The sequence below is a fragment of the Letharia columbiana genome (assembly GCF_014066305.1).
Source record: "Letharia columbiana isolate WasteWater2 chromosome Unknown Sc0000001_s0, whole genome shotgun sequence".
NCBI lineage: Eukaryota > Fungi > Ascomycota > Lecanoromycetes > Lecanorales > Parmeliaceae > Letharia > Letharia columbiana.
Window position 1 is genome coordinate 1,153,838 of NW_023501037.1, and position 15,317 is coordinate 1,169,154.

Sequence of the window (15,317 nt, forward strand, 5' to 3'; positions counted from 1 at the left end):
ACTATTCTAGTTATAGTATTTCTAGAATAATATTAAATTATTTTAATAAGATAATTAAGTATTAAAGTTCTTCTATATAATCTTCTAAGGCGAGTTTTATTAAGACTATATATATAATATTAAAAATAAAGATTAATTTATTATCGACTAGTTATAATCTATAGAATTATATTAATACTACTTTAAATAGCTTATTTACTTTAATAAAAGATATATTTATAAAGCTTAATATTAAAGCTTCGATATTCGAGAGATAATTAATCTTAATCTATTTTATTAATATAATAATTTTTCTATAAAAGTCTAATTAGCGTTTATTTTATAAAGAGGTTTTAATAATAATAGTATACGCGGATAGAGAGACGAAAGCGAGTATTCTTTCTATTTCTAACTCTTTAATTCTTATATATAAGGCTTTTAGATCTCTAGCGGCGACTTAACTAAAGACGTTTAGTTTTTTAATTCTTATAATAATTCGACGAGGATATTCTTCTTAACGCCGACGACTTTTAGAATTATATTAACTTATTCTTTTATTAATAGGTTTATATTCTTATATAAGATACTATTATCGCTAAAACGATATCTAGTCTTTAGATACTTAAAATATCTATCTTCTTTTCGAATTCTATTTATTAATAATTTAAGATACTTATATTCTTATATATAGGAATTTTCGATAGTAATATTATTATTTCTTTTAGTAAAGAAAGTATTACGTTAATTATTCGAGAGGGAAGAGTTCTTATTAGTTTTATTAATCTCTTTCTTACTCTTTAGATCTAATATATTATTAATAACTCGAAGATTTATATCTAATACTTATAGAAAAATAACTAATTCTCGAAAAGTATTAAAAGATTATTCTAAAATTCGATATTTTAAACGTATAGAGATTAGTCGTTTTAGATTAAATATCTTATAAATATTAGTAAATTTTAAGAGAGCGATAGCTATAGAGAATCGTGCGTAGAAGTTCTTAAACGATTTCTTCTTATCTATTACTCTTATATTAAATTTAGAATTAAATATCTTAATATTCGATTTAATAATCTTATTATATATTTCGAATATATTATCTAATTCGTCGATTATTTCTTAGATAATTTAATATAGATCTAAGATATCTTTATTTACTCTTATTTTAATAACGTTATAAGTAGTAAACTTATAATAATCTCGTATATAATCGATTTTCTTAAATTTAATAGAGAAGATTATAGCGCTTTATCTAAACTTCGCTTTAAGATATTAACGCTAGCTATTCTACTTATTTCAATTATTAATATTATAAAAATTCGAGATATCGAGATATCGTTTATTTAATTCTATATTCTCTACGCGATTCGTAATAGAGATATAGCGTAAGTTTCGATAAATACTATTAATAAAAATACTCGGCTAACGAGATATAGATATAATCTTTATATCTTTCTTATCGAAGTTTTTTAAATTAGCTAATATATAAGATTATTACTTCTTTAGCTATTACTCTTTACGCTTTAAGTCTTACTTAAGTTTCTTATTTTCTTTAATAAGTTTCATAATATTAATACGATATCTATTACGTAAACCTCGAAGTCTATTATTAATTTCTCGCTTATAAAATAATTAGCTATTACTATTACTTAGCTAAATAATAATTATTAATATCTTTATCTTAGTATAAGCGATATTCTAGTTAAGTTATTTATTTTATTATTAAAGTATCTTAATATTACGGCTAGTAGTTCGAAAACTCTCTATTAAAGTCTTTAATTTATTATATTAAGTATTAGAAATATTAATAGCGCTTTTTATAAAATTCTACAAATTAGCGATAAATATAAAGATTATAATAAACTCTTCTTCGATAATATTCGTAAGTTATACTTCGATATAATCTAAACTAAGTTCGATAATATATCTTCTAAAGATAGAACGCTTTTCTTTACGTCGTATAAATAATATAGTAATATTTAAGACCTTCTTATCGAAGTTCTCGAGTTCTTCTAGACGGTAATATATTTATAACTTATCTATAATAATTTAACTTTATATATTATCTAGATTTAAGAGTTAACGAGTTTACTAATATTAAGTTAATAAAAGTATAAAAGAGGTTTAGTCTAAAGTCTATTTCTTTTAATATATTAAAGATATTTATTTTCTTTAGATTCTTATTTAATCTAGTTAGATTAGCCTTTATATAAATAAAAGACTTTCTTTTAAATAATCTTTCGAGTAGTAAACTTCTTTAGCTATAGCTACTAACTTCTTAATAATATACTCTCTTCTTAATTATATATTTAGTATAACTAGTAAATAGGTCGCTATCGCTTTAGAAGAAAGATAGATAGTATTATATTAGAAACTTAATAATATATGTAATAACTCTATATTATAGTATAAAGAGAATACCGTAAAGAAATTTATTATCTCGCCATTCTTATTCTCGCTTCTCTCTCTTCTTTACTATATATATCTTATTTTAAGCCTTATATAGTCTCTTATAAATTAGATATTTACGAGTATCGACTATATAATCTTTATAATAATACTTTTCTAAGTATTTCCCGTATACTAAGTAATTCTTTTTAGAATATATAATCGATAGATAATCGTATTTCTAATATACGAAGTATTACTTCAATCTATACTACTTATTATAGACGTAATAATTACATAGTTTTAAACCGATAATTAAACCTTCTTTTAGTACTTTATTTTCTTTCTCTAAGAATACTAATTTAATAATTAATAAACTCTTATTATAACTCTCTTTATTCGCGCCGAATTAGTCTAATTATATTATATCGAGACTTAGCGTATTAGTATTCTTATTCTAAACCCTTTTAATTATTATAGTTATATCTTTAATATCGAATATATTAATCCTTACTTTATAGAGTAAAAGACTATATATTTTAATAATTACTCTCGCGCTATTATTTATCTTTAAAGTCTAATCCTTACTTTTTCTTAATTTATTCGCCTTCTTCTTATTTATAGCTATAATATATATATCGTTACTCGCTAATCTTCTAGCCGTTCTAATAGATTTTCTTATAATATTTATATTCTTTATATATTTATTAATTATCGTAATTATCTCGCTTAATATCTTCTCCTCTAATACTTTACTTATTATCTTATCTTATAACTTTATAATAATCTCATTTAGCTTATTATATAATACTTAATCTTATTTCGATACTATTAATAATATAATAGAAATTTCTTCGATAATAAAGAAGAATATTAAGAATCGATCTAATACGCTAGCGTAGCTAGTCGTCGATATATTACTTCTTAGACTAGCTACTTAATACTTAATATATATAATCTTTTTCTTTATATTACTATCTCGATTACTTAAATTAATAACTAGTTTATATACTTCGTCTAAAACTATTTAAATTTTAAATTTATTATTCGCCCTTTCTATAAATACTACCGCCACTCTAAAGATAGTAGTTACTTCGTCTATTAATAGTTTCTAGTCTTTATCTATTATTTTTAATATAATATTTATCGATAACTTTAATATAAATACGTGCTTCTTAAAATTATAACTATTATAGTTCTATTAGGACTAGCTAATCTTATTTAATATAGTTATAAAAATATAAATATCCTCTAAAGTTAATTAAAGAGATACTAGTCTTACTAAATACTTTAAATATATATATCTACTTTCTATAGCTTAATAATCATTGTAAATCTAAAAAGTTTCTTTTGTACGATTTTTTATCTGGGGTTCGCAGTTATAACGTATTAATTTAGTACGATTTATGTCTTTAAGTAGACTTTATCTATATTTAATTCTTTTCCGATTTAGTAACTATCTTAATTCTTTCCGTTAGTTCTATTATTTAACAACTTTAAAAATTTTTAGCAACTTTAAAAATTTTGCGTAATCTTACACTACTGGTGCTAGAGTAGGCGCCAGACGCAGCGGCCCTTTTCTTGGTCTATCAACATTCGGCAACAGTGCGCCCTAAGTCAGCCAAGGAAACCTCTGAGGATTCAAGGCTATTGAGGGGTTATACCATATTTTTGTGGTATACATATCTTACTTTAGGAGGACGTAAACACAACAGCTCAGCTATGGTTTGGTGGAACCTCCCCTTGTTTAGCGTGGCAGGCAGCCTTAGCCAAAGACGCCTTGTTTGAGCTGGTTACCCTCGATTCTCTTTTGCTTTTCCTTACATCTCCCTTACGAGTTCGAATCTGAATCCCGGAAAGTGAGACCGTCATCTCCCATAAATTCCACTGCCTCTTTGCTATGCGGATTCACAACAAGTGCAGCGCGCTTGAGTAATGGCGCTTTCTCGCTATCTTACATCGAGCCAGCTTCGGAAATCCCAGGGTCAGGACGAATGCAGCGGAATCGCAACGCTGTCTCTATCCCAGCCTATCGCTTGAAAGAGGACCCTTTGAGCTCTAACCTTTGAAGAGGTAGAAGTTGGGGGATAATTCGGAAAGGTGCTGTGTGAGGTAGGCACGAAAGCGAAGAGCATTCACGAGCGCCAACACAAGATTGCAAACGCGAAAGGCATTCGGTGGTGCTTCCTCACACCGTCATGGACGCAATAAGAAACCAACAGTCGCCCCAAAGTCCAAACGTTGCTCCACCTTAGCAATATTTGTGAACCACGACAACATTCGAACGTCGGTCCCATCGACTTTCCAATTGAAGCCGAACTACGACATAATCTTCGGTACTCCCCCCCGGAAGTCCCCCCAAAGTTGGCTGATCGGCGCCATTGGAAAAGAAAACTCTTACCTACCTCTGGAGCCAATGCCACACCAGGCCATGGGAATGGTACGGAAAGGTATTGCTGTAGACCCTGTCGGCAAGAGCGTGTACAAAAGGGAGTCCACTAAATAATCGCTGAACGAAGGGTTTCTTACTAACTCGCAGGAGACAAGAAGAAACCTGCTCTTGATGTACTTATCATTCATTATTCTGGTCTGGATCTCAGCGATCCGAACCCCAAGACGTCAATGATTCTCCTCATGATAGACACGTCAACACCGACCACAGCGTCTTTGAACGGGTGCATATATTTAGAGGTACTAGTACCATTATGTAGGTATTGCCCAAGTCAAGCTAGGAGCATATTGCGACGCCCTACTCCTGCGCTTCATTTTAAATAATACAGTGTACAAGGGCATCTTTCAACGCCCCCCAAAATGCTGATATCTCTCTTCCCGTATCTATCTATTCAACGCCCCCATACCTCAAAATCTAGGAGACAGTAGAATTTCAATCCTTGAACTTCCCCCGAAGCTCATCAACTTCCCGTTGCAAGGCCGATAAGTCGGCCATCACATCTTTGTTTTCGGCGCCACTTGGGCCCACTGGTGTCATAGCAAGGTGGGATATCGAAGAAGCGCCAGAATCACTTCTCAGACGTTGTCCGCTGAGCCGTGAGGGCGTGTAGCTGCTCTGACTCGAACCCCTCCTTCTAGGTGGCGGTGGTGGTGCCATGGAGGGGGATCCAGGGATGAACTGTGTCTGATTGGGTCGTTTCACTGATGACACTGAGGGACTTCGATTGGGTGGTACTGGAGGTCGAGGTTTGGCAGATGGCGTATTGACATCAGTGCGGTTGGATTGATCAGACATTGGAGTGAAAAATGCGCCCGTAGACATCGACGATGATGAATTCCCGCGGACTAGACCAGCACGGCGAGGTGGAGGTGGAGGGGGCGCTTTTGAAATTGCCGTTGGAGGAGATTGGGACAATAGTGTTGATTCCATTAGGGTTTCTTCTGTTATCGGCGTTGATCGCTCGCTACTGCTCGCAAAAGGCTTTGCTCTTAGCTGGCTATGTCTTCGTGAATGTGGCGGGGCTGGTGGGCTGCGCTTCTGTGCAGTGTTGCTAGACGGTGCGTCTTCGGATTCAAAATATGAGGCTCGCACATCAGTATCCGTAGTTTGAATGGGGCTCTGCATTAAGGGCTGGGTATTCGGAGGGGGCGGTAGAGGCGGTAGCGGCTTATCTACATCACCAGGAGTCCCTGGCATGGATCGATCTACTGGCGCGATCGCGCTCATCACAGAATCGGAAAACGATAGGGAGGGGTCTTCGAAAGATACCGTTTGAGGAGCGGTCGGTTTGACGAGCTTGCCATGCCGACGCTTCGGAGTCGACGGCTTAATCCTTTCAGAAGCGGTTGGTATGCTCCCTACCAGCCGCTGCCGCTCGTCGTCCGACGGTACACTCTCATGGGACGTCCGTGGTGAATCCTGAAGAGGCCCAGAAACCGGCTCGAAGATAGACTGGCGGGATATCGAGGACGCATCTGTGTTGCTACTGCTATCACCAACGTGGGCCGGGCTCTGGAAGCTGACTGGAGGTGCGACCGCCGCATTTGCTCCGGATACACTCTTTTCACCGGTCAACAACAACTTCTTAAAATCGTCTACATCGTAATGCGGTCGTGTAGTCTTGGGCTCCGCTCCCATCGAACGGCCTTCGCTGCCTGGGCTTGGAGGACCCGGTCTGCTCTCTGTACTCAGACTGGCGAGCGTTTTCTTGAATGGGTTCGTTGGCATCGCGCTTACGCCTCCAGTAATTAACCGGAGGTTGCCTGAATTGCTCAAGGTATTCTGCCGCGTACCCTCATCCTTTGTGCTGCCGCCTGTTCCGTCGGATTCCGCGTTGAAAGGGTCTTCTGGCGAGTCATCCTCGATGCTTTGGGGAGACAGCAGATCTGATGGTGGAGAGGAGGGAAGGATGGGCGGAGGGGAGAAGAATCTGTGTGGCATGCCATCTTCGCCGTCGGATGTGGCAGAATGCGGTGAGATGATTCGAACAGTCTTGCCAGTCTTGGTCTTCGTTAGGCGTGGGAGGTCTAATGTGCATTAGCACTTCCATGGCTACATGGATAAAAATACATGATTTTTCCTCAAATCGTGGACCTAGTTTTACCTGTATCTATGGGTGGGATCCGAGGTTCCGGTGTATCATCGTTTTCAAAGGCGTTATGGACAGGCCCAATTGGAAGATGAGAGTTCTGTTCAGTGGTTTTACGGCGGAAAGGGTTGGTGCCAGACATGACGACTCCTTGCACAAACGGTCGTCATGAGGGCAATTATCATGAGCAAAGACGCGTATCCTCCGAAGGTGAAGTGTTTTACATCATCCGCTGCGAGGCAGTCCTGGTATCAGAGCTTACATGTACAAGAAGGAAATTAAGCTTTGCCGTTTGCACTGCATATCTCTTGGCAATAAATGTAAGTACTCGTACCCCCAGAGTTCCCCCCACTCGCACACGCGTGGCCGCTTTAGCGAGTGCGCTAGTTGAGCAGGGGTGACTTTTCGCTCTCGTGAAGTACTTTACCCTACGATATTCTCTGATGCTACGATATAATTGTAGCATGATTACTCAGTCTCTCAGCTATCTCAAGAAAGATATATCATACAGCCCAAGATCTTGGGGACGTGTAAGATTATAAAAGAAGCTTGTCCCGGTCCGTTTCTTACTTTCTTAAGCTCTTTCAGATTAAACGGGCCGCTTCCAGCGATGCCTTTCCCCTTTCTTCAACTGGCTACCGAAATCCGTCTACCAATATGCAGGCTCCTTCTGCCCTACTCTGAGTATGATGTTGAGGCCCAAAAAGACGATTGTCCGGTCAGGTGGTACTCAGGCCAGTACCGTTGTCCGAGCATCCTTTTGGTGAACCGCCAGATCCATCTAGAGGCTGCAGAGATACTGTATTCCGAGAACTTCTTTGCCATCTACGTCAGACATCCGCGGGATCCACGCCTGCCCATGAACGAAAGTCGAGCGGACCCGGAATCATTCATGTTCGTTTCCTGGGCCAAGTCTCCCGAGGCAAAGATGAACCGGGCTTGGGCGCATCCACAAAATCCAAGAGTCCCTTGCTCTATCCTGGGACATCACCATAGTTTTCACCATATCCGAAAATTCCACGTTAGTCTGCCGTCCTTCGATGGTCTCTCTGGTGTCGACATGTTCATGAAGAAGACGTCATTTGCTGCGTTCAATGGTGTCAGTGCTTGGATTGAAAATTGTGCCAAAAAAGGAGACTACCTCGATGTTGCCGAAAAGGAGCGGATGTCTATCGTACAGCAATTCAAAGATCCAATTGACGAGCTTGGAAGACTGCTTCAAACTTCGGAAAGAATCGATCAATTATGCGTAAGCGTCCAAGCATCGAAGTTCCATATCACGTTTCTTGAATATCTGCTTGAAGAACTGTTGAAAGTCGGCGAGGTTGGTGGCGCAGCTTGCTACTTCGCTCCGTCCCTCCTACATCCTCATACGCGAATGCTTTGGGGGAACCTCGATTATTCTCAGCTGAGGAGGTGGGAATATCTCCTACAATTGACGCCCAAAAAGCAAAGGGAAAAGTCTCAATTACCGCCAGAAGTGGACGATATGTATCGGTTGCTGCTCGCGATCCGGACTTACCAACAGCTAGGTTCTATACCGATGCCTGACTGGCTCTCCCCAATGCCAGCATAATTTGTTGGATTGGCTTCACCGCTTTGGGCCGTATTTGACAGAATGGCGCCTCTTATCTAGTAGCTGATGCAGCATTCATCCCGCATTCCGCGCGCACTCAAGGCCCTTCCCAATGGCAGAGACCTCTTCTTACATCGTTGATTCCAAAATGATGGATGGCCCTCCTGTCAACCAGCGTACTTACAAATGTTAAGCTACAGAATTAAGTTAGGGCTCCCATTTAATCATCCCTCGGATAGCAGCAGTCGAAAGCTCCATTGGTATATAATAGCGAGACTAGCGTACTATTCGTCTCCTCGATAGATATGCCATCCTATCTCTGCTCCGAACCACCTTTCCGCCAACCTCCCTCCGCTTTCCGTTGGCTGGCTGAAGGCCACGAGATCCTTCGGCGCTTCAACCCCGTAAAAGAAATTGTTTCTTGCACATTCCAGCAGATCCACGGCCAACCCCTTCCCACGATATGCTTTCGAAGTCCATATCCGACAAATACCAAGCAGGGCGATATCAGCTGAGGTCGACACTGATATGGATGAGCTCTTGGATGTCGTTATGACTTTGGTGCCCTCTTCTCCGGCAGCGCACCCATCCACCACTCCAAATGCGCTGCTGATCTTCTCAGCCAGACAGAAGCCAACGCACTTGTCGTGCACCAAATAGAGAAACGCTTTGAAACGGTCCCCTCTTCTGTCTCCGCCTTCGCTGCTGCTTTTCCGTGTCTCTATGATCTTTTGCTCGGGGTTCAACGCGCACCAGAGGTGTTGATCATCAATATCTGTGGCAGAAAGCTCAGCATTCACAACATCCAACACTTTCCTGGTCCTATTTCTTGCTGCTATAGAGCTTTTCCGATCTACCGTTACGACCATCTCCCTTTCATCTTCTCTTGCCCTCTCTGACCGTATTCTTTTTACGCTGTCGTCCTTCGCAAACGCCTTGCCCATGTCTACGCCTCCTACGTTCAAGGCGCAGAACTTGCTGTGCAACGCCGCGTCCTCTTTCACAGATGGAATATACTCCATTCCGCATGTTCGACACGTCTTTCTTACTTCACCACCAAGATCAATCTGCATCTGCGTTAGGGGCTTTTTCGCTAGCCGCGGTAGCTTGCGAGCATTAGGCGTGATGTCGGACAGCGGTTCGCTCGCGGAGCCCTCATCGAGAGCAGGGCGTTTGCGCTTAAGAAAAGAGAATGCAGGCTTTCGTGAGGCTGGTATAGGCGATGGAAGACGAGGCGGAGATGAAGGCGCGGATGAGAGTTCTGAGTCGTCTTGCAGCGCGTCTGAGGAGAACAAGGCATTTTCTGCGGCTGGCGGACTCGAGGGTGCGGTGATAGAGGAAGCTGGTTCTTCTCGAGAAGCATCTTCTCTGGTCTCTGTGTGTGCTTTGGCGGCGGCGCTTACTTCGTCGGGGAGATGGCTTTCGGCCGGCTCCTCTGCGTACAGATGACTGTTGAAATTCTGCTCTATGATGGTGCCGGTTACACCCATTCTTATCTTCTTCCGAGGGCGCTCGGCATCATAGCTGGTTTCGAGGCGCGCTCGTTGCCTTGAATAGGTCTTTACCGTGCCTCTGGTCGAGTGTTAGCTTCCAATACACATGTACTCGTGTATAATCGTGTATATTTATGCACCTTTTGAATGAATTTGAAACCCCGAAAGCCATCTTGATTGTATATCTGTTCGTTAAGTCTGGATTACTGGAAAGCAGGAGTGAGGGTCGCCCAGAAAGTTGTTTGCCTGACGCGAACGACGCGCCTTAAAGCCGAGGTCACACCTTACATCCGGGCGCTAGGAATTAGGAGTTTTGAACACAACATGATACCCCATGGGATGATTCTTTACACTGAAATTTCCCTGGGAGAATAGTTTTCCTTAACACTTTTTGAATCGATTCGGCTTTCTACCTCCAACCACCCCCCCCAGCCCCACAGCTACCTACACTGCCCTGCAAGTACGCCTGATGCACGAGCACGTCGGGCGTCCTCGGGCCTCAACACATTCCTGTGATTGGTTTTTCACGTCCGCGCGTACGCATGGCCATCATCAAAACTATCACATATTCCACCAATTGGACTTTCATGTCGACGTTTTGCCCAACTCCCCTATTTACTCTGACTCCCGACGCAATTCTCAAAAATGTTGATGCACAGAATCGGCCAATCGGCTGAGTGCCTGTCGGAATATTTCCTTCAATTCTAGCCAATGATATTCTTATCATTACCCAACGTCCCGCGGCTTTCAGGGCAATAGCCGTCGAGGACAGGAATGTGTGAAGAAGCGCTTTGAGAAAGGCCACGCTCTACTCTCTGGAGCAGCATGCGGTATTCACACGTCTGTACCCTAGCTTTTGCACTGGCTTCTATCACAATTCTCACTGCCACAACTGTGCTTGCCTCCCACTTACAACTTGAAAAAGAGCCTTTGTTGGGTCCTCCAGCGCTTGGACCCACCTCCGGCTATGACGATCCGAGGGATCCATCCAGCATCAAAAGTGGTAGTCCACGGAGCAGAGACCTGGATCAAGCTCACACTCAAGACCTAATGTCATTGAGAGAACCGACATCTACGGCTTCAAAGCGCAGGCCAAACATCTACCACAGTCACCTGGTATGGAGCACCTCTCGTTCCAAGGCCGGATACGGTCATTCCGTCTCCGAACGCAGTCTTCTAACCGACCTCACAATGATCGGCTTCAGGTTGGTCTGGGATTACATGGACATCGCCTACACATCATACATCGCCTTCTACCAAACAACCGAACTCTGGGCCAACATAACGGCCAACGCACGAGGTAAATGGAAAGCCGAGAAAGAAGTGATGAACCTTGACATCATCTATGGAAGCCTGAAATTAAGCATTGCCGGCCTGATCGACGCGATCTCTTGGGAACTTTTAGCAGATTTTGCAGCGGAGATGCTGGTACTATCTCGTAATATCGTCGTTGTAGCATTCAGTGTGATCATTTTTGCTAATTGGGCAGCCATGGTTATCACCCTCGTGATTGCAGTCCACCTTCTGGGTACTATCAAACCACAACAGCTCATCACGGGGCCATAGGCTCAGATTCGGAAGTGGATATGGCACGAGCATAGTGGGACAGCGACGATGACAAATATGTTCTATGAAGTTCGCACTATATACATGAGATGTCTGAAAAAGACATTTCTTATACAAAAGCTTGGATACCTGTGATGGCTCTACCTAGAATCAATGAATGGATATCGGATTGACCCTCTGGCAAGGTTTAGCAAGGCAGTGGGAACCCGGGACCACAAAGTCTTACCATAAGTCTGCGTCACGAAGAGATTGGCAACATGTCTTCCAATGCCATACTCGTCACTGACTGCATTGCCGCCAAAGATCTCCTGTAACCTGTTGGGAGATCAGTTATGGTTAATGAAAAGAGCCGGCAGACTCACGTCCTGGCATTCATCAAAGCACGGTCACAATTCTGCCTTTTAATCATCGAAATCATCTCTGGAGCCAATCTACCCTCATCTTTCAGACGGCCAACCTGGGTTGCAGCTAAAATCCCATACGAAGCATCTGTAACGGCATCGGAAAGTTTCTTTTGCACCAGCTGGTATTTTGCGATAGGGTTATTCTTGAATTGTCTCCGTTCCAAAGCATACGTCCTTGCTCTGGCGATACAGTCTTCGAGAGCCCCAATAACGCCCCAAGCAATTCCATATCTGGCCGAATTGAGACAGCTGAAAGGACCTTTCAGCCCCTCAACTTCTGGAAACATGTTTGCTTCCGGAATCGGACATTCATCCAATTGTATCATGCCGGTAATGGAGGCTCGGAGACCATTCTTATTCTTCAAAGGCGGTGTCTCTAGTGTACCAGGAGGGCATTGATCGCGTTCAATCAGAAAGCCCCGTATCTTACCAGTGCTTTGCAACTTGGCCCATACGAGCATGACTTCAGCTATTGGGGAATTTGTGATCCATGTTTTTGAGCCCGACAACGACAAGTATCCCTCCTTCGAGGGGTGTGGTTTGGCCGTGGTCTCCATTGACCCGGGATCAGAGCCATGATTAGGTTCTGTCAGACCAAAACAGCCCAACATCTTTCCCTTGGCCATGCCAGGGAGGAATCTGTCTTTTTGTTCTTTTGTCCCAAACTCGTCTATACCGCCCATAACCAGCGAACTTTGAACTGACATCCCCGAGCGGTAGCCAGAGTCTACTCTTTCTACCTCTCTGGTGATAAGCCCCGAGGCAACGCTGCTGACGCCAGCACAGTCGTAGCCCTTGATTGTCGCGCCGAGAAGCCCCAACTCGCCCATCTCTTCCAAAATCTTTCGATCATAATGCTCATCTCTGTAGGCGTCTAGAATAATTCATTAGCCGATCGTAGTGCTATGAGGAGCTATTATTGCGTACCAAGGACTCGTGGAAGCATGCGTTCTTGACAGTATGAGTATGCAGTCTCTTCTATGGCCAATTCCTCTTCAGTGAACAGAGAGGTGGAATCCAGTGGATCTTCCCAATTGAATGCTACCGGAGCGTGAGCATACCGTTTTGTAACTGCTGGTGTCCTGGCAGCATTGACTAGCTGTCTTCGTAATGCATGTCTGATCATCATGAATATGTGCAAAAAGTGACAGGAATGCAAGGAAAAAGAAAGGACATGTTGAGTAGGGCAAATAGCAATTGAACTTCTCCATCTTCTCCACACTGCTGTAGCCGGGACCGAGGCATGAGGTCACCCGGACAAGCGCCGCGAGCGAAATTCTGCTTTGTATCCATACCGGTTCCTCTACTTGTAGTCCATGATATTCGGAAGTACCTCATTGAAGCAAGACCGAAGCTCTCGCTCTGCTCCATTGCAGGTGGAGTGCTACCGAGATGTGACGGGCGTCAGAATGCGACTGAACTTTCTCCAAAACGCGTGAACGTCACTTCCGGACGCGAAGCCGTGTTCCACTTCCACTCTCCGAATCATCTTTCTTGCCCTCGTCCAATACTTTTACAAGACAGCCCTCAACATGGGTATCAAACGTAAGTATCACTAGAAGATGGTGCATGCGTGTAGAACCTTGTTAACGTTTTTCAGAGCTCGCCTCGATCATCCACGAACACGCCCCAGATGCCATCAAGCAGGGCGAAATCAAAAACCACTTCGGTAGAAAGGTTGCCATTGTAAGTTCGCACTCTTTGCCACATCTGACATGAAAATACTAACACTGCCAGGATGCGTATGAGGATATCCTCCCCCTTCCATTCTTGACCCCAAATGACACATGGTTGCAGTTCGATGAGCATCTACAGCTTCCTCATAGCGGTACGCTCAGAAGGCCAACAACTTATGAACGAGAATGGCGAAACGACTTCACATTTGATGGGCATGTTCTATCGTACATTGCGCATCGTTGACAATGGCATCAAACCACTTTACGTCTTCGATGGCGCCCCACCAAAGCTCAAGTCGGGCGAACTAGCCAAGCGGTTTGCGAGGAAAACGGAAGCTACAGAGGCACATGAAGAAGCCAAAGAGACAGGAACGGCAGAAGAAGTCGAGAAGTTCTCCCGGCGCACTGTCAGAGTCACTCGAGAACACAACGATGAGTGCAAGAGACTTCTCACACTCATGGGTGTCCCATACATTGTTGCACCGACCGAGGCTGAAGCCCAATGCGCAGTACTAGCAAGAGCAGGCAAAGTCTATGCCGCCGCATCGGAGGATATGGATACTCTTTGCTTCGACTCGCCAATCCTACTGCGTCACTTGACGTTCAGCGAACAACGCAAAGAACCCATCCTCGAGATTCACCTTGATCGTGTCCTTGCGGGCCTCGCCATGGACCGAAAGCAGTTTGTCGACCTCTGTATCCTTCTAGGCTGTGACTACGTCGATCCAGTTCCCAAAGTTGGTCCCTCCACCGCGCTCAATCTTATCCGCGAACATGGTACTCTGGAAAACGTTGTCGACTTCATCAAGAATGATCCCAAAGGCAAGAAATTCACACTGCCGGACGACTGGCCATTCGAAGACGCTCGAGATCTATTCTTCTCACCCGACGTTCGCGCTGCTGATCATCCTGACTGCGACTTCAAATGGAACGCTCCAGATGTGGAAGGACTCGTTAAATTTCTAGTGACCGAGAAGGGCTTCAGTGAAGATAGAGTCCGGAGCGCCGCGACGAAGCTGACAAAGAATTTGAAGACATCCCAGCAGGCACGCCTGGAGGGATTTTTCAAGCCAGTACAGAAGACAGAGGAAGAGGTAGCTAGCCTGAAGAGGAAGAACGAGGATAAGAGAGAGGCTACGAAAAAGAAGCAAAAGCTTGAAAAGAAGGAGAAAAAGGAGGCAAAATCCAAGCCGCGGGGAACTGCTTGAGTCATGGAGGGCATAAGCTTCGTTTTAAGGTGTCATCACGTTCACAGTGCATACCAGCACGAGGAAAGCGAGGCGCATCAAGGCGTTAAGGGTTATGAGAATTGCATCACGGCTTCGGCATAGATATTCCACCTGTGGTGCGAAGATCAGTTGCTTGAAAATGCATGCACAGCTAGGCTAAACAGCTCTCAGATATCTCATTAAGGCTCTGTGGAAGGCTATTGCGTGCAGACCAATCTATTCGAGTTCTCGCTTTCCAACTCCCAGGACCTGTTTGCTAATTTCCTGACCGGCCAAGAAAATGACTCATCCTCAAAGGCGGTATATTACGACCCTTTCCACCCCTCACACATAAGGTTTAACCTGTTCCTCGCTCCATTCCCAAAACTTGGCTGCGTGCCCCCTACCCCCTCCTTCTTCTGTGCTCTGCGCACAAGCCAGATCCTCACGAAGTGGATGTCCACAACGGCCCCAGGGTACGACTGA

General features: G+C 43.0%; 6 protein-coding genes across 6 annotated transcripts; 3 read left to right on the forward strand and 3 right to left on the reverse strand.

The window, feature by feature from the left end:
- Positions 1-5,251: 5,251 nt before the first annotated feature.
- On the reverse strand, positions 5,252-7,050 carry HO173_000922 (uncharacterized protein; the record flags this gene model as incomplete). Its single annotated transcript, XM_037302869.1, has 2 exons — positions 5,252-6,846; positions 6,924-7,050. The coding sequence occupies 2 exons, from the start codon at positions 7,048-7,050 to the stop codon at positions 5,252-5,254; spliced, it is 1,722 nt and encodes a 573-aa protein (XP_037170376.1).
- Positions 7,051-7,518: 468 nt separating this feature from the next.
- Positions 7,519-8,484, forward strand: HO173_000923 (uncharacterized protein; the record flags this gene model as incomplete). Its single annotated transcript, XM_037302870.1, has 1 exon — positions 7,519-8,484. The coding sequence occupies one exon, from the start codon at positions 7,519-7,521 to the stop codon at positions 8,482-8,484; it is 966 nt and encodes a 321-aa protein (XP_037170377.1).
- Positions 8,485-8,768: 284 nt separating this feature from the next.
- On the reverse strand, positions 8,769-10,149 carry HO173_000924 (uncharacterized protein; the record flags this gene model as incomplete). The annotated part of the gene is made up of 2 exons (XM_037302871.1): positions 8,769-10,056; positions 10,118-10,149. 2 exons carry the CDS (start codon positions 10,147-10,149, stop codon positions 8,769-8,771), a joined length of 1,320 nt encoding a protein of 439 aa, XP_037170378.1.
- A 653-nt stretch (positions 10,150-10,802) lies between these two features.
- HO173_000925 (uncharacterized protein) lies at positions 10,803-11,543 on the forward strand (the record flags this gene model as incomplete). Its single annotated transcript, XM_037302872.1, has 1 exon — positions 10,803-11,543. One exon carries the CDS (start codon positions 10,803-10,805, stop codon positions 11,541-11,543), a length of 741 nt encoding a protein of 246 aa, XP_037170379.1.
- A 109-nt stretch (positions 11,544-11,652) lies between these two features.
- HO173_000926 (uncharacterized protein) lies at positions 11,653-13,076 on the reverse strand (the record flags this gene model as incomplete). The annotated part of the gene is made up of 4 exons (XM_037302873.1): positions 11,653-11,720; positions 11,770-11,858; positions 11,906-12,821; positions 12,875-13,076. 4 exons carry the CDS (start codon positions 13,074-13,076, stop codon positions 11,653-11,655), a joined length of 1,275 nt encoding a protein of 424 aa, XP_037170380.1.
- Positions 13,077-13,727: 651 nt separating this feature from the next.
- Positions 13,728-14,831, forward strand: HO173_000927 (uncharacterized protein; the record flags this gene model as incomplete). The annotated part of the gene is made up of 1 exon (XM_037302874.1): positions 13,728-14,831. The coding sequence occupies one exon, from the start codon at positions 13,728-13,730 to the stop codon at positions 14,829-14,831; it is 1,104 nt and encodes a 367-aa protein (XP_037170381.1).
- Between the last annotated feature and the right edge of the window lie 486 nt (positions 14,832-15,317).